At 40.9% G+C, this 19,498-nt stretch overlaps 2 protein-coding genes across 2 annotated transcripts; both read right to left on the reverse strand.

The window, feature by feature from the left end:
• Positions 1-230: 230 nt before the first annotated feature.
• On the reverse strand, positions 231-1,288 carry LOC113294812. Its single transcript, XM_026543187.1, has 3 exons — positions 1,021-1,288; positions 421-969; positions 231-316 (listed from the first exon to the last, which is right to left on the reverse strand). The coding sequence occupies exons 1-3, from the start codon at positions 1,286-1,288 to the stop codon at positions 231-233; spliced, it is 903 nt and encodes a 300-aa protein (XP_026398972.1).
• A 167-nt stretch (positions 1,289-1,455) lies between these two features.
• On the reverse strand, positions 1,456-19,458 carry LOC113294813. The gene is made up of 4 exons (XM_026543188.1): positions 19,371-19,458; positions 19,091-19,287; positions 2,249-2,493; positions 1,456-2,095 (listed from the first exon to the last, which is right to left on the reverse strand). The coding sequence occupies exons 1-4, from the start codon at positions 19,456-19,458 to the stop codon at positions 1,456-1,458; spliced, it is 1,170 nt and encodes a 389-aa protein (XP_026398973.1).
• Between the last annotated feature and the right edge of the window lie 40 nt (positions 19,459-19,498).

Genomic DNA, 19,498 nt, shown 5'->3' on the forward strand with positions numbered 1-19,498 from the left:
TCGAAGGTATGTCCCAAGCACCATCAACAATTATGTCACTCACCTTAGCCTTGTAATCATTCGGACCTTTGGAAAAAATTCCAAGCCGCTTAGCAATAGAGAAGTCCCCGCACCAATTATCAAAAAATAACGAAGTATTAGCACCATTACCTATAATTGAGCATGTGTGCTTTTGCACAAAATTGTAAACCAATCTGATTCCTGGAAAGACCGAAGAATCCAATTTATAATCAATCAAAATGCCATTCAATTTGAAGTATTTTGCCCGCAAGAATCTTGCCCAAATCTTGTTTGAATCCCGAATAGAGATCCACAGCTTCATAAGCATAGATCTATTAACATCCACCAATTTCTTGAGGCCAAGGCCACCCTCTCGCCGCGAACAACACAAATCCTCATAAAGGACCATGAAGTACTTACGTTTTTCAGCATCACCTGACCATAAAAAATTCCTAATGGCCCTCTCAACTTGCTTAATAACCGTACACGGCCACTTATAAATGGCCATGGAATGAAGCACATAGTTAGAAATAATTGATCTAATCAAAACAAGCCTTGCTTGAAAGGAAAGAAGCTTACCCTTCCAACCAGCTAACTTGTCCATAATTTTCTCCACCACTTTGCGAACATGAATGTGACGCACAATTCCAGGCTTCAATTGGATTCCCAAATACTTATCTGGAAAAGTAGCTCTTTCCATACCCATGTAATTAGTAATTGCAATAGCACGGGAACCAGTGCCGCCACCATAATAAAACTTGCTCTTTGCATAACTTACGTACTGGCCAGATGCACGTTGATACATGCCCAGCATATTCTTCAGATTTTGCAAACTCTGGAGATTACCTCTGCAGAAGATAAGAATATCATCCACAAATAAAAGGTGAGTAGGAGCCACACCTTTCTTGCTAAAAATAGAGTGCATACTTCGCCTTGCAAACAATTTAGAGAGATTGCGACTTAAAACATCTTCAATAAGAACAAAAATCAAAGGAGAAAGAGGATCACCTTGCCGCAAACCTCTAGAGATGCTAAAGAAACCTTCTGGGCTACCATTAATCAACACAGAAATCCGAGCTGAATTGAGAATACTAAGGATCCAAGAACACCAATTTTCAGAGAAACCATAATGCTTAAAAACTTCAATGATAAATTCCAAACTCACCGTATCAAAAGCTTGTGCAATATCGAGTTTGAGACCAACATTTCCATATTTTCTTTCCGTGCTAATCTCATTGATCAACTCAGATGCCAAAGCTGTGTTTTCATGGATGTTCCTCCCATTCATAAAAGCCACTTGCTCTTCAGAAATCAATTAATTAAGCATCGTACCAAGCCTGGTAGCCAAAATCTTAGTAATGATTTTGAAGAAAAAATTACTCAAACCAATTGGCCTATAATCCTTGATAGCATCAGACTTGCAATTCTTAGGAATGAGAACTATAAAACTGGAATTTATGCCATTGGGAATTTACGCATAGACCAACAATTAGCAATGGCATTGTAAATATCCTTAGAAATAATGTTCCAGCAATGCCTGTAGAAAGATCCAGAAAATCCATCAGGGCCAGGCGCAGAATCCGCACCCAAATCAAAAGCCGCTTCTTTATTTTCCTCCAATGGAGGAATGGCATCCATGGACGCACTTTCAGTGGCGCTTATGCTCTCATGATCAATATCAAACAGCCTTGGGTCAGTATTAACTTCGCCACCATTGAATTTTGCATGATAGTGATCTACAATGTAATCTTTTATCTCATCCTGCAAAAACAAAGTAGAGTTATATGAAATTTTAAGTTCAGAGATGGTATTTTGACTCCTCCTCATGCGAATGCTATTGTGGAAAAACCGCGTATTTTGGTCACCATCCTCCAACCAGGTTATACACGACTTCATCTTAAGCATAACTGCCAACTCCGTTCTCACATCCTCAACAGCCTTTTTAGCATCCGAAATCTTGACAAACTGCAACTCAACGCCAGGATCTAAATCCAAAAGATCACTCTCGGATTCAAGTTTTAACCCAGCTTGCTTCAATCGAAATTGAATCTCACCAAAAACTGTTCTATTCCAAACCTTCAATGCCTCTTTCAACCTTTTCAATTTGGCCGAGAAAACAAAAGGAGGCGCACCATATAATGGCAAATTCTAATTTTCCTCTACTAGCCGCATAAAAGTTGGATGAGATAACCACATCTTCTGAATTCTAAATGGTGCCCTAGCCGGCCTAAGATTCTCAAAAGCATACCCAAAAAGAGGAGAATGATCTGAGCAAATTCTAGGCAAGGCCTTACACCTCCAATTCTCATACTTATAAAGCCAAGCATCATTCACAACAGCTCTATCATGTTTAGAAACAATTCGCTCATTACCACTACGACAATTAGACCAGGTATATTTTTTTCCAATGGCATCAGCCTCAACCAGCCCATTATCAGAAATCCAGCTTCTAAACTCATTCACATAAATTTCCTTAATCGTCCTACCACCCTTCTTCTCATCCAAGCATAAAATGCAATTAAAATCCCCCAACACCAACCAAGGAATAGATATGAAGCTAAACCCAATTAACGCCAAAGTCTCCTCCTTGCAACCGGATCACAAGAAGCATGAACAGTCGTGATGAAATCTCCCGCAACATTCAAAGAAATAGCTTGCCTGGAGGAAGATAAAATATCCGGTCTTGGAAAAGAATTCCTCCACAAAACCCACAAATTGCCCTTTTTTCCATCCACTTCATTTGTATTAACTAGTCCTGTCAATATTTGTCCGATATCCGGTATCCGTTTCCGAGTATTCGAGATCCTATAGGATTTTATCCGTTTTATCGGATATCGGATCGGATATTTTATCGGATATTTCTTCCTTAACATATCGGAAACGGATTAGACCCCATCGGAAATGTTAATATCCGATATCCGATAGTATAGGAACTTATTTGTAATTTATCCTAATTTCGAGTCTAGTATCAGATATTATCGGATATTGTCGGATAAATATCCCATAAGTGTCAATTATGAAAATGTTTTACAAGGGTTTTTAAACTTTTTTGTTATAACCGGATACTATCGGATATTTATCGGATATCCGACAGCTTAGCCTATCGGAATCGATATCTGATTTTGATATCCTATAGGATATTATCGGATATCGAATATCGAATATCCGGTAGTGCTTAACATGTCGGATATCGGATTTCTAAATATCCGGCGGATATTCTTCCATTGACAGGCCTAGTATTAACATCCTCACAGAAGCTTACTAATTTTAAGCTCCTAACAAAACGTAAATTGCAGAAAACATGCGGTTTTGCAATACAAATCATGTCAGGATTATGCAAGTGATATAACTCAGTCAACTTGGCCCTTGCACCATCTTTATCCAAGCCTTGAGCATTCCAATAGAATACCCGCATTATGAAAACGCATTATTAGAAGGGCTTGCCGAACCCTTGTCATCGTCTTTGCGAGTCCTACTTCTACCTCTTCTACCTATTTGTCATCCTCAACTAGCTTGGAAGTTGCATTAGTGGTCTTCTTTTTAGCCGCAACTTTAACACCCTGATCCCCTTTCTTGGCCAGCGCATCTAACTTCTTTTTTTCATCTTTTTCCTTCTTCAAGCGATCCTCCTCATTTTTAGCAGCATCCCAATCCAACTTGGATGTTGTAGATGGTGGATTTTCGATAAAGGCTAAATTCGTAAACTCATAATCATACGAAACTCTGATTCAGCAATCGGACGTGAGTATCGAGACACGAGTCTCTCATCGAATTCTCAACAGAGAGTACTTTCTCTCAGGGTACATGTAGATATGAAGTCCCACGACTGGACAACGACATATCTCATGAATACTGAATACTTTCAGTGATTATTTCTATATAGCATCACGTGATGGACGACTCCTAGACAGCTTGCTCTGCAAGTATAGAGCGATAACGTCTTCAGGAACAAACAACGAGTTTACCCTGACTATATAAAAGATATGACTTACCGACAAGCTCATATCGGGATGATTAATGCTCCTAGACAGCTTGCTATGCTAGTATAGAGCCACAAAGTTAATTATTCCTAATTACAATCGCTCCTATTCCATGGTCGAATCCACGACTGGTCCCATGGAATGACAATAACAATTGTTCTAATTCTATGATCGAATCCACAACTTGATCTCATAGAATAGCAATAACTATATTATCTCATTACTCTGATTTCATGATCGAATCCAAACTGGTCTCATAAATGGTAATAGATAAACCTTAATTACTCCGATTTTATGGTTGAATCTACGATCCCATGGAATGGTAATGCTCACTTTATTATTCTGAATTCGTAGTCGAATCCTCAGATGATCCTATGAATTAATAATAAACATCTTATTACTCAGTTTTGTGAATTATTCTCCACTGAATTCCACAAATAGTATAAATAATCAACAACCGGGTGTCTGAGCTACCTCTAAGTAAGCCCTGATTCAAACGGTGAAGGTATATTCAACGATGATACACTAACAGTCACCGCACGAACGAGTATTTCAAAAATACAACGAAACGATGAACTTATGCAAAATAGAGAAGAAAATAATAAATAATTAAAAATATTGACCAGGGTGCTGGGAGCACGGACACACGACCGACCGACCGTGTCGTGGTCAATCGTTTTATATTTTAATGCATTTTTATTATTTTCCATGATTTGATGAAAATCCTCTCATTTTATCAAATATCCTTCATCTCGAGGAAACTCCTCAGTTTCATGCTACTTCCATAAATCCATAAAAAAATGATATAAAATTAAGAAAAGGAGTGTGGGGCGTGACCATTGGCCAACCGGCCATGCCTTGGTCCCAACCGGCCTTACACCCACGGTTCCTTATTATTATTATTTCTCTAATTTCATGAAAAACTCATTGATTTCATGGTATTTTTGCATAAATCATCAAATAATAATAAAATATTAAAATAAGTTATGAAAACTTGTGGGACCATGCCTTGGCCGGCCGGCCGGCCATGCCCTAGCCGGTCCCACACGCCCCTTTGTTTCATTATTTTGTTATTAGTTTTCCTTGAATTCATCATATCCCTTGATTTCATGGTATTTCTCTCAAATTAGGAAAAATTCCCTCAAATCATCCAAAATACCTAAAAAATATTAAAAAATTATGAAAACTCGTGGGACCGGGCCCAAGCTGGCCGGACATGCCTCCACGGTCCCACACATCCTTGTTTTTCGTATTTTAATATTTTTTGCTTCCCTGAACTCATGAAAACTCCTTCGGTTCATGGAAACTCCCAAAATTCATCAAATTTCTCAAAATTCATGAATTTTTCATAAAATCATTATAAAATTAGGGAAACTTGTGGGATCGGGCCCTAGCCGACCGACCATGCCTTCCACGGTCCCACACGCCCTTGTTTTATTATTTTAATACCTTTTGCTTCCTTGAACTCATGAAAAGTCCTTCAATTCATGGAAACTCCCAAAATTCATCAAATTTCTCAAAATTCATGAATTTTTCATAAAATCATCAAAATATTATAAAATTAAGGAAAAGGCACCACGGGACCGTGGTCACGACCGGACGACCATGCCTTGACCACGGCGGTCCCACTCCTCCTCATTCCTTATATTATAATTATTTTTCATCATCTCATGGTGTTTTTCCTCAGTTTCGTCGAAACCCTAATTTTGGCATATTTTCACAAATGGATGCTCAATTGCACGCCAGAAAATATCAAAATTCCCAGAACTGAGACGCGGACGCCTTGGGTACACGAGCATGCTATCTTGACCGACCAAGATTGGCTCTTTGGCTCACGGAAGCCGGTCCCATCAATTTTCACAGTTTTGACCTAATTTGCACAATTGCTCGTATTAGGTCCAAAACTCTCCCAAACACTTTGGATTTTCATGAAGTGATCATCAGGCGGTCACGGGACAACCCAGGGCCGGTTTCATGGCTCCATGGTCGGTCCCTCGCCTCGTCATAATTAATTAGGTTTTCTCACCTAAGGCTCAGACGAGCATTTTCGAATAAATGATTAAACCAGCATTTAATCATTCTTTCACCAAAAAATCGTCAACTCTTCATGAGTTCTTCGTATTTGCTCACGTGAGCATATGGACACTACATGGTTGATCCACGGTCCCATGTAGTCGCTCCCTCCTTCGTCCCATGGTTGAAATTCTGACGAACCATGAATTGATCATCAATTGATCAAATTAGGGTTTCTAACCTTAATAATTTTATGACGACCTCATGGTCATTAATTTTATTAATTATGCTCGGTTCAACGACCAGTATTCTAATTAATATTTTTGGTACGCTGCCAATAATCCATCAGACGAGCAACACATGCTCAGACGATCAAATATTCAACAATTCATCACATGAGCAGCACTTGCTCAGATGAGAAATATTTGCTCAATATTGGTTCAACAATCAATATTCAACGATCCATCGAATGAGCAATACTTGCTCACTTCATCGTAAGAACTATACCTTTGTCTCATGACATGTTCAATTCATGAGTTTCAGAACATCATGTTCAACTCAACGACTACATGGACTCATCGTCCCATCAAACCACGAAGTCATCAATTGGCTAACAAACCACGAGACGTCAATCGTGTCACTTGGGGGGATATCACTTAGGGTTTTGGTCTGGCGGTCTACGGCACGTGTGTTCAAACACACGATGGAATGTGATCAAGTCGTGCAATCAGTTGGAGGAATTCGCGAGGTAGTGGGTGGAAAATCGACCAAGTCTCCACACGTTGAGCAACTGGTTTCAAACACGATATCCACTTCCCCACTCCTTGATTCCATCAACTGTCACACTTCATGGAATCATGGTGTCTACAATTGCAGCAATATTAATAAATCTCTGAATCATGATTGAGTCATCATCAGTATCATCAATCTCACGTCACACGAGATCATCAACTCATCAATTGAGCAACTACTCTCAATTGAGCAATTTCAATCACTCAGAGCTTATTACATTCAGAATTCACATACCCACAATCTTTGATTACCATTGATTCCACACATTTCTCAGCTTCCCTCCTACAGATCAACCCATCCTCTCTTGTGACTGAATTTACTCTAGAACGGTCATTGTCTTGATTTAGGCCGGAAATTACAGATTGATCTCTAGAATCTAAAGCACCCCCTTTGCAGCGGTGCATCTGTGTGAGATTTAACATTTCGCTCGGTCCAAGAAGTCTCCTCCGTACGGTCGTCTCCTCAATTCCTTAAAAACCAGCAAATCGTTTTTCCCCATCTACAAATTGGCGACCACAGTGGGATATCATTCTCTCGGTTGCAATCTCATAATTTCAGAAGATGGTTGATCTCAGGTCAGGTTCATTTACGAATCCTAACACAAACCGTGCTAGCACTAGCAACAACAACAATCAGAATATCCCGGAGACAATTCCGACCTCCAACACTGATGGTGGTGACACTACTCCTCCTCACGCCGAAGGTCATCCACTGTCCGGACGACACCCTGAAGAAGTCAGAGGAGATCCACCGCCTACCATTGCTGATCTTATCAAAGCGCAGGAGACTCTTGCAAAGAACCAGACTGACATGGCTGCTACACAGAAGGAGCTGTGTAATTATCTCAAAACTCTTACTGACAAGATGTCAGAGAAGACTCAAGAGAAGGGAAAGGAGAAGGAGAAATCCTCGACGACGGTCCTGAAGTAATTCCAATCCATACAGTAGAAGACGACGAAGTCCACAAAACTGCTGCAGACAACTCATCAGCGAAGGGATCACCGAATTTCATCACTCGCGAGGATCTGGAGCACCTCTTAGAGAACCATGGAAAAGGCAAGACATCGCATGACCATCGTCATCAACCTCCTTATCCTGCCGCTACGCAGAGGATTCCACTCCCCAAAGGTTACGTTTCTCCAACTTTCACCTTGTATGATGGAACTGGCAATGCTCGGGAACATGTCTCTCGTTTTCTCGAAGCCTTGGGAGAACATGAACATAATCATGTCGTCCGTCTCAAGGAATTCTCAAAATCTCTGAAAGGCAGGGCATACACCTGGTATAACAGCATCACACCAGGGACCATCAACAATTGGGGAGAAATGGTTAACGCATTTTACAGGAAATACTTCTTCGTGTCAGAACAAGTCACCCTCTCCGACCTTGGAAGAATGTTTCAGAGGGTCAGTGAAAATCCCAATGATTATGTGAAAAGGTTCAGAGTCCAAGCCCTGGATTGTCATGACCCAAACGTCACGGAGCAACAACTGGTGGACTTGTGCATCAATGGCATGCTCCCGGTCTACAGGGCCTTGCTAGAAAACCTTCGATTCCAGACTTTCTCAGAGCTTCACGAAGCTGCGAAGAGGTCGGCAACCACTGCACCCGCTCTTTTGGAAAGAGCAAAGTCAAAAGACTGAAGATTCAAAAGACACTCGAGGAAGCAGGCGTCTGATCAACAAGCAGTATAACCTGCAACCTTCAACAAATGCTGTCGCGGAAGGGAGTAAGCGAAAAGCAGAACCACAACACAAGCAGACTTCCTCCACCCCTTCAAAGACACACAAGAAGGAGAATTCGAAAATCCCTCCTCAGCATACGGAAGATCCAGAAGCACCTGATTTTCCCTGTTCAATGGAAGAAGTTAATGAACTACTCGATGCCTGGATTCAAGACGGCGCAATCAAATTGCCTTATGTCAAGAAGGAACCAACTGAAGAGGCCATGGAAAATCCTCGGTATTGTCGCTTCCATAGATACGTCAGCCATCCCACGAGTGATTGCAAAATTTTGAAGCGCATATTCAAAGAAAAGGTCGAATCAGGAGAGCTCAACCTGGGGACTGAGGGGCACAAAAACCCCCTCCCAGTCAGAACTTTTACCATCTCCGAACCTCCTGTCAAGGAAACGGTCCAATCTCTGATCGAACATGTCTGCGAGCTGTTGTATCTTTCGAAAGCTCAAAGGAAAGACATGTTTGCTGCACTGAACCACATCGTGTCCGGAAGACGTCCGCTGATCCAAGAGACTACACACCGGACCTTCAGCCACTGACACAGAAATGTATGACTGGGGACTGCTCACCACAGTGCACATTAAAGGAAATGAGTTCAAGAGGGCGTTCATCGATGTTGGTACCGCCGTCAACATCATCCCTTTGAAAACTCTCAGAGCTGCTGGTATTACTCGACGGGAAGCCACCCACGCTCCCATAGCAATCAGGGACCACGAAGGAATCTCCAGAAACGCATACGGCTTCATCACTCTCAAAGTTACGGAAAGATCGATCTGCACTGAGGCCAAGTTTTTCATAATCCGGGAAGACCCTGGATACGACATGGTCCTTGGGAGAACTTGGATTCATGCTGAAAGGACAACGATGCCTTCAACACATCCTGTCATCGACAAGGATTCCGAGTCGGAAGACGAAGCAGAGGACGCACCACCGTTTGAGCATCTGGAAGAAGTAAAAACTCTGATGGGACTTACACAGAACTTGGAGATAATCCGCACACCTTTGTCAGAAGGTTTCGAGCTCAGGCAAGTCTTATTCCTCCTCTTGCTCCAATATTACCAATGTTCAAATACGCTACTATGGTCCAGGACTTCTCCCCATGAATAATTTAGCAGTCATCAAAAGCTACGAGTGGGTAACTTCACCTCAGCAATATTACACTCAATGGTTGGGTTCAGAACTTCTTCAAATCGGTCACTCCATCGAGAGGTTTATTGCTGAAGACTTGGCTAAGCATGATCAACACTATGCTGGATACTCTCTTCCGCGCGAGTGTCCATACGGGCCACAATCGAGGAATTCCATCAAACAGGGAATTCCGAATCAGCGGAAGATATTCAAGGCACGATCGACCAAGCCTAACAAGTTTCATGAAGGGACCTGGTTCTCAAAGCAGTTCAGCGCGGTCTTCATTCTACAAGGAACTCCAATTGGGAAGGACCATTCATGGTCGCTGAATCCGTGGCCGGAGGATACTACAAATTGACCAACACAGATGGCAGAACCCTACCAGTAATTCACGAAAATTGGCTCAAGGCGTTTATCTGAAATTATTGGACATTTAAGGTATTGGGCGTTTGAAGCACTCATGGGTTGGGATTTAACATTTAGGATTTTCTTTCATTTGTATTTCAATTCCTCCAAAACATTTGCAATACTTGCAATCAGTATTTGAATTCAGCAATTTATCAAAATTCAGTTCATATTTCGTAAAAGAAAATCTCTATCAAATCTACAAGAAAATCCTCAACCATCAGTCAATCCAAAACCATCTAAATATCAAAAACCCAAGTATAAACCTCACATCTCTCAGAAGTTCAAGAGATCAGCAAGAAAAGGCTTTCGCTCATCAGCATCCTTCAAGATTTGCAAAGCCGCCCTCTCCTTGTTCAACTCCTCGGTCAGCTTGGCAATCTTGTCCTCCTTCTCCTTCACAGCATCGTTTGGAAAGGGTATGTTCTTCTCACATGAATCCTTGATAACGTTTATTTGCTTACGAAGCCATTTCACGTTGAGGCCAAGTCTTTCTGAATTCTCCAAGTTAAACTCCCAATCAAAGAGTATATCTGGAGTCACGGTATTCCTGGGTCTCGTATGCATATCACTCACGACACGCAAGATAACGCCTACTTGCATTAAAGCATAAGCACGCCCAGGGTTCCTGTCAACGATCATATGGCCGAACTTCTTCCATATCGTCTCATACAAGCGTGCATATCCAATGGGAACGCTGAATCCACCGACCAGTTCATGATACGGAGTGAAGTGTTAAAGGGAGGATCGAAAGCGACCCCTGCAGTTGGATATTCATACACTATTATACGGTTCTCGGTCACTGGAGTGGCTCCCACGACTAAAGCAACAGTTCCTTCGGTATTCTCCGCTGCTGTCTCGGTTTCTTCTATCACTGAGGCAACAACCATCTGGGTTTCCATAACAGCAGTAGCGACCTTCTCATGGCCTTGAAATACAGGGATGGTTGTTCTTCATCAATAACTCCAATGGTTAGGTTATCATCGTTGGCTCCAGTATCCTCAACTTCGGTATTTAGCACCTAATACGAAGATTACATGAGGTTAGAGTCACGAATCCAAAGGAGATTATGAAACACAGTATACCAGCAAGGAAACATCATCAAGGTTCATCATACTACATTCAAGACGAGCAAATAACATGAAAGTCATGAAAACACATTTTACGATGAGTCCGTCTGAAGAAACTGAACTCTGCCCTGTACTAGAGACGAACTGGGAGCAATCTACAAGGAATCCGAGGATGGGTCATATGCCATTCTCTTCGTATGGATGTCCTCTATGACATGTCAAAATTTCATGACAATCCGATGAACGAGCGAGTAGATGTGGCCAAAATATCAAGTGATGCGCAATCTGAAAAAGTTCTGGAAGTCTCCTGGAAGTTTACTATTTCGCCTTTTTCAGCTCTGAACGTGCTCAAAACTTAAAAATTTCTTTAAAGCTTGGAAATTTTCCGGGCTTGAATTTGCACATGCAGATCATCAAAATCCGACTCCGGACGAAGATTCTACAGCGTTTCTACTAAAAGCTGGGTTCTGAATTTTCTGACGACGAAATTCGACTAAGTTTTCATATATTCACATGGGTTCTCATTCATTCATTCACAAGTCAGCACTTTTATACTTCTATGAAGAATATATATATACTTACTTGAGGAGTCTCCAAAGTGTCCAAGGGGTTGGAATTGTCCACATCAACGACAAGAGGAACATCACTCCATCCGGCTCCGAATCTTGGGAATTACCTCCATTCCTTTCCCAGAGGATGATTGAGTTCCAGAATTCTCCATCTCCATGACGACATCCTCCTGTACACGTCCTTTACAATCAATATTTTCATCTATGAAGCACCCCATTTGAACATATGAAGAAATACTTACAGTTTCTTCGTCACTCAAATCAGCGATTGCTTGTTCAGTAGCAGAAAATTGAAGACCTTCAAGACTGATGGAGTAAAATTCTGCAACAAAATTAACAACATTGGCTTCATGATTCTAATGCTAATAGCAATGAAAGTCACGGTGAGAATATTGGGAACTCACCAAAGCACCAACTGGGGACTTTACGGTATTAGGTAAACTTATAACCTTTATGCCTGCCTTCTCCGCCATGAATAACCGCCTCAGTCTCTGAGAAATCTACACCGATTCGAGGTCGTATATTACGACCGTCCTGTGGTGAAATCCAGTAATATAATCAGAATACAGTTCTTATAATTTCGTGAAGATTATATGAAGAAACATACCTGAGAGCATCCTGGAGACGACTTTCGTTTATCACCAGAAAGATACTTCAATCTTGGTCGACTGGAAATCATCTCAGCCGAAGGAAGATCCTTGAATGGAGGTCTGGGAAATCTTACAAAGCCACGCAAACGCCCAAGTTGCTGGTCCCAGAATTCTACATAACCTGGGGTTACATAGGCGAATCTATCAGAACCAGGAAACCAGTAGCTACTCCCTTCCACGTGAGTATGATCCAAATGAGTCCTGAGTTGCTCAACTGATGGCTTCCTTCTCCGTATGGTTGGAACACACTGATCCATACCCATTTGTCGAGCTGCTCTATCAATATTATACTCCTCCACTGAAAGCTCTCCAAACGTGACTGATAGCAAATGACCAGGAGTGCAACTCAACATGAAAGATCTTTCGCCATCACTCAGATGCGCACCAGACGTCAAACTCGTGCCTTCTCCAGTATTGAAAGTCATCGGCTGAGAAACATAATCAGGGACTGACACCCACGGGCGAAAATTGAACTCAGATTCTTCATCTAACACATCAATAAAACGTATTTTAGAACGAGGCTGCTTGGTGGACCAACGCATGATCCTAGCATTATCTTTCTCAGGGAAAGTATGGCGCGCATCAGTATTCGGTCCTTGCAGAACATTACGTGGAGTAGGTGCATAATTCTTAAAATGCTCCCACATCAAAGCTTGAAGAAACATCGTGTTGGCATAACACTCAATCTTCATAGAGCCGTTCGACACACTGGAGTCTATAATCAAGGAGTCCAGGTTGTAATACAAGGAGCCTAAGAATAAACTACCTATCGGAAGTTGCTCACCTTGAGCCATCTTAATAGCAAAGGGAATCACAAAAGGCTTCAACAAGTTTCCACTGTCTTCAAAAACGTCTCTGGACAACCATAAACATAAGAAAGCAGCAATGGGTAACATACCGTCGATGGGTTTATCAGAAACCTCGTCTTTGGGCCACCAGTGTGTCAACCAGGAAGCATAGCATCCTTTACTACCAGCCTTATTCGCTTTCTCCATTGCAGCTGTCAAGACATGAGAAACGCGGTCTCCTCATCTGAAAGATCCCCAGGAAGATTGCCCGTGATCGGGAGATGCATCAGAGCCGCCACGTCTTCCAAGGTAATGGTAAACTCTCCCCATCTACATATGAAAGTGTGAGTGGGAATGCACCAGCGAGCAAACAGAGCCACAATACCACTTGCGTCATGATAAATGAACAACTCTCCAGAAGCTTGAATAGCTCTCGTCACCTGCGCCTGGTCGAGCATAGTCCTCACATGAGGAAAACCCAACATATGCCTCGCCCAGCCGGCAAATTTCTCCAAAGGTCGTCGAGAAAGCTTAAACTCTATGATTGATGAGGCGAAGACCCCTCGTTCAAGACAAAATCGAATCACTGTCTTAGGAGTCACCAATTTCTTCTGAGTAACAGTTCTGGGATTTATCAAAAGACGATACACTGGGGATTTCAAATGTTGCTCAGCTCCTGGGATATCTTTTTCAAAGAATGCATCATCTATGTTCGGGACATTCTTAATCCCAGGGATTTCGTCTTCCTCTCCCCCAACGGAAGTTTCATCCATGCATGTCTCATCTCTGGAGATAACATCATCAACGCACATCTCTTCCCTCGAGGCATCGTCAGCTTGGGAATTGGACATCTTTGCTAAGTAGCTGAAAAGGTTCACACTACATTCTACTTCAGTATGCCGTCCAAATATAAATCAAGGAAATACAAGAAAAAATGGTAACTCTTAACTCTTACCTTTTATACTTCCACTAACAATAGTGATAGTAATGCTAGAGTTAACACCTCAAAATCGTTCGTCTCTTCGAAAACTGCAAAAAGCGAAACTTTATTTAATTTCCGAAACTGATTTTTCATGAAATCACGGACACAATTTTCATAATGTGAACATTCACACAACTGACATATGAAGTTTACAACAATAAAATATTTCATCATAAATATATTGTCTATCTTCGAAGGTTCCTCAAAACCCACGTTTATGGTTTTTCGAAAAAGCAACAATTAATGCAACTTGCATACATAAACTCTCAAGGATTTTATTTAATGAAAACAAACTCATGAAAATAAAATATATCATCATATTTTGCAAAATATATGTCACGGCTGCATATACATATATATAAAAAAAAATTATTTTTCCTTCGTATCGTCGGTATTTGTCTTTAAAACGAAGGTTTATTTCAAAAAATATTGTGAAAGCTCACATCTCATACATATGATAAAGTTTTGTATTTACATGAAATCTCATAAGAAAAATTTTATCACTGGACACAAGTTCATCATACATATTTTCCTTCGTGTCATCATTATTTGTCTTTAAAACGAAGGATTTTTCCAATTTCATGAAAATTCACTTCTTTTATGATGAAACCTTGGTATACATGAAAACTCATACACTAAGTTTTATCACTGGACCTAGGTTCATATTAAAATAAAAAATCTCTCCTAAATCAGGTATTATAGTTAGTTTTCAAAACTAACGGTCGAACGAACATACGTTTTCAAAAACGAGGATTTTTTCATAAAACTCACATTAATATACACACATGTATATAACTTCATCATGATCAAAGCATTAAAAACTCATGAGGATCATAAACATCAGCAAAAAAAAAAACACGTACCTGGTCGGCCGGAATTTGGTCGGCGGCGAACAGACGGCGATTGGCGGCGGTGGCGCCCGGCGGTCTTCTCCTGCTGCTGACGTGAAGGCGCTGAGGTGGTGGAGAGCTGGTCGTGTGAGGAAAATAAAAGAAAAAAGAGGATTAATCCCTTTTATATCAATTTTATTTCCAAAACCTAATTTTCTAAGGATTTCCTTATTGGGCCCGACCCGCGAATCCTAACCGACCACGGACTCGTCATCCAAACCAGCGGTCCAACACCAATTTATGTTCATCAAACGATGCTCCAATCATGACATTGAAGCCTTCATCAAGTCGTGGTTTTCTCATGCTCTCTAAATCCGATAACGTCTCAACTTACGACTACGTTCAATTACTGGTATTATTATTTATGGCAGGAAAATCACCATTTAATGCTGACTGAGGAACACAGCTTTCCTCAGTAAGCAGGGGACTTAATGTAGATGGTGGATTTTCGAAAAAGTCTAAATTCGTAAACTCATAATCATACGAAACTCTGATTCAGCAATCGGACGTGAGTATCGAGACACGAGTCTCTCATCGAATTCTCAACAGAGAGTACTTTCTCTCAGAGTACATGTAGATATGAAGTCCCACGACTGGACAACGACATATCTCATGAATACTGAATACTTTCAGTGATTATTTCTATATAGCATCACGTGATGGACGGCTTCTAGACAGCTTGCTCTGCTAGTATAGAGCGATAACGTCTTCAGGAACAAACAACGAGTTTACCCTGACTATATAAAAGATATGACTTACCGACAAGCTCATATCGGGATGATTAATGCTCCTAGACAGCTTGCTCTGCTAGTATAGAGCCACAAAGTTAATTATTCCTAATTACAATCGCTCCTATTCCATGGTCGAATCCACGACTGGTCCCATGGAATGACAATAACAATTGTTCTGTTTCTATGATCGAAACCACAACTTGATCTCATAGAATAGCAATAACTATATTATCTCATTACTCTGATTTCATGATCGAATCCACAACTGGTCTCATAAATGGTAATAGATAAACCTTAATTACTCCGATTTTATGGTCGAATCTACGATCCCATGGAATGGTAATGCTCACTTTATTATTCTGAATTCGTAGTCGAATCCTCAGCTGATCCTATGAATTAATAATAAACATCTTATTACTCAGTTTTGTGAATTATTCTCCACTGAATCCCACAATTAGTAATAAATAATCAATAACCGGGGGTCTGAGCTACCTCTAAGTAAGCCCTTTTTCAAACGGTGAAGGTATATTCAACGATGATACACTAACAGTCACCGGACGAACGAGTATTTCAAAAATACAACGAAACGATGAACCTATGCAAATAGAGAAGAAAATAATAAATAATTAAAAATATTGACCGGGGTGCTGGGAGCACGGACACACGACCGACCGACCGTGTCGTGGTCAATCGTTTTATATTTTAATGCATTTTTATTATTTTCCATGATTTGATGAAAATCCTCTCATTTTATAAAATCTCCTTTGTCTCGAGGAAACTCCTCAGTTTCATGGTACTTCCATAAATCCATAAAAAATGAAATAAAATTAAGGAAAGGAGTGTGGGGCGTGACCATTGGCCAACCGGCCATGCCTTGGTCCCAACCGGCCCCACACCCGCGGTTCTTTATTATTATTTTATTATTATTATTATTTCTCTAATTTCATGAAAAAACTCCTTGATTTCATGGTATTTTTGCATAAATCATCAAATAATAATAAAATATCAAAATAAGTTATGAAAATTTGTGGGACCGGGCCTTGGCCGTCCGGCCATGCCCTAGCCGGTCCCACACGCCCCTTTGTTTCATTATTTTATTATTAGTTTTCCTTGAATTCATCAAATTCCTTGATTTCATGGTATTTCTCTCAAATTAGGAAAAATTCCCTCAAATCATCAAAAATACCTAAAAAATATTAAAAAATTATGAAAACTCGTGGGACCGGGCCCAAGCCGGCCGTCCATGTCTCCACGGTCCCACACACCCTTGTTTTTAGTATTTTAATATTTTTTACTTCCCTGAACTCATGAAAACTCCTTCAGTTCATGGAAACTCCCAAAATTCATCCAATTTCTCAAAATTCATGAATTTTTCATAAAATTATTATAAAATTAGGAAAACTTGTGGGACCGGGCCTTGGCCGGCCGGCCATGCCTTCCACGGTCCCACACGCCCTTGTTTTATTATTTTAATACCTTTTGCTTCCTTGAACTCATGAAAACTCCTTCAATTCATGGAAACTCCCAAAATTCATCAAATTTCTCAAAATTCATGAATTTTTCATAAAATCATCAAAATATTATAAAATTAAGGAAAAGGCACCACGGGACCGTGGTCACGACCGGACGACCATGCCTTGACCACGGCGGTCCCACTCCTCCTCATTCTTTATATTATAATTATTTTTCATCATCTCATGGTGTTTTTCCTCAGTTTCGTCGAAACTCTAATTTTGGCATATTTTCACAAATGGATGCTCAATTGCACGCCAGAAAATATCAAAATTCTCAGGACTGAGACGCGGACGCCTTGGGGACACGAGCATGCTATCTTGACCGACCAAGATTGGCTCTTTGGCTCACGGAAGCCGGTCCCATCAATTTTCACAGTTTTGACCTAATTTGCACAATTGCTCGTATTAGGTCCAAAACTCCCCCAAACACTTTGGATTTTCATGAAGTGATCATCAGGCGGTCATGGGACAACCCAGGGCCGGTTTCATGACTCCATGGTCGGTCCCTCGCCTCGTCATAATTAATTAGGTTTTCTCACCTAAGGCTCAGACGAGCATTTTCGAATAAATGATTAAACCAGCATTTAATCATTCTTTCACCAACAAATCGTCAACTCTTCATGAGTTCTTCGTATTTGCTCACGTGAGCATATGGACACTACATGGTTGATACACGGTCCCATGTAGTCGCTCCCTCCTTCGTCCCATGGTTGAAATTCTGACGAACCATGAATTGATCATCAATTGATCAAATTAGGGTTTCTGAATCCAAGGATCATCATTCCAGATTCTAACCTTAATAATTTTATGACGACCTCATGGTCATTAATTTTATTAATTATGCTCGGCTCAACGACCAGTATTCTAATTAATATTTTTGGTACGCTGCCAATAATCCATCAGACGAGCAACACATGCTCAGACGATCAAATATTCAACAATTCATCACATGAGCAGCACTTGCTCAATATTGGTTCAACAATCAATATTCAACGATCCATCGAATTAGCAATACTTGCTCACTTCATCGTAAGAACTATACCTCTGTCTCATGACATGTTCAATTCATGAGTTTCAGAACATCATGTTCAACTCAACGACTACATGGACTCATCGTCCCATCAAACCACGAAGTCATCAATTGGCTAACAAACCACGAGACGTCAATCGTGTCACTTGGGGGGATATCACTTAGGGTTTTGGTCTGGCGGTCTACGGCACGTGTGTTCTAACACATGATGGAATGTGAGCAAGTCGTGCAATCAGTTGAAGGAATTCACAAGGTAGTGGGTGGAAAATCGACCAAGTCTCCACACGTTAAGCAACTGGTTTCAAACACGATATCCACTTCCCCACTCCTTGATTCCATCAACTGTCACACTTCATGGAATCATGATGTCTACAATTGCAGCAATATAAATAAGTCTCTGAATCATGATTGAATCATCATCAGTATCATCAATCTCACGTCAAACTGACAACACGAGATCATCAACTCATCAATTGAGCAACTACTCTCAATTGAGAAATTTCAATCACTCAGAGCTTATTGCATTCAGAATTCACATACCCACAATCTTTGATTACCATTGATTCCACACATTTCATATCTTCCCTCCTACAGATCAACCCATCCTCTCTTGTGACCGAATTTACTCTGGAACGGTCATTGTCTTGATTTAGGCCGGAGTATTACAGATTGATCTCTCGAATCTAAAGCACCCCCTTTGCAGCGGTGCATCTGTGTGAGGTTTAACATTTCGCTCGGTCCGAGGAGTCTCCTCCGTACGGTCGTCTCCTCAATTCCTTAAAAACCAGCAAATCGTTTTTCCCCATCTACAGCTGTTTCAATCTCCACTATTCCAGTAGATAATGCAGTTGGAAAAAGTTCATCCTCAGTAAAAATGTTTTCAACCTCTTCTTCCACCTCTTCGGTTCCAGTCTCAAACATATTTGAAGTCTCAAGAGGATCCGTTATGCTATCCTGGGCATTTCGTCTTGCTGTCTTAGTAGGGGAACTAAAACCATCTTCCTCAGCTGGCTCCATAATATAGTTTGTAGGCAGATCACCCGTTGCAAAAGATTCAATACGACCATTACCCCAGATTGGGCATTCTCACCTTGCATCTTATCTTGTTGAGTATCAGAAATACGTACCTCAGCATGTTGCACCTCCATTAGTTGTTCAGTTTGCTGCACCTCAGGCATAGTTTGCTTTTTCCATTCCAAAATTAAATTGCGTAAATTT

Source organism: Papaver somniferum, chromosome 7, assembly GCF_003573695.1.
Source record: "Papaver somniferum cultivar HN1 chromosome 7, ASM357369v1, whole genome shotgun sequence".
NCBI lineage: Eukaryota > Viridiplantae > Streptophyta > Magnoliopsida > Ranunculales > Papaveraceae > Papaver > Papaver somniferum.

Excerpts from the sequence above, each read along its gene's own strand:
- LOC113294812 (XM_026543187.1), bottom strand. The coding sequence starts at position 1,288 with ATGAATGGGAGGAACATCCATGAAAACACAGCTTTGGCATCTGAGTTG. Across the intron at positions 970-1,020 it reads TTTCTTTAGCATCTCTAGAG|ATGTTTTAAGTCGCAATCTC; the intron begins GTTTGCGGCAAG and ends TTCTTATTGAAG. Across the intron at positions 317-420 it reads GTCAGGTGATGCTGAAAAAC|CTGTGGATCTCTATTCGGGA; the intron begins GTAAGTACTTCA and ends ATGCTTATGAAG.
- LOC113294813 (XM_026543188.1), bottom strand. The coding sequence starts at position 19,458 with ATGCCTGAGGTGCAGCAAACTGAACAACTAATGGAGGTGCAACATGCT. Across the intron at positions 19,288-19,370 it reads TCAACAAGATAAGATGCAAG|CTGAGGAAGATGGTTTTAGT; the intron begins GTGAGAATGCCC and ends TTATGGAGCCAG. Across the intron at positions 2,096-2,248 it reads GATCATTCTCCTCTTTTTGG|GTTGAAAGAGGCATTGAAGG; the intron begins GTATGCTTTTGA and ends CAAATTGAAAAG.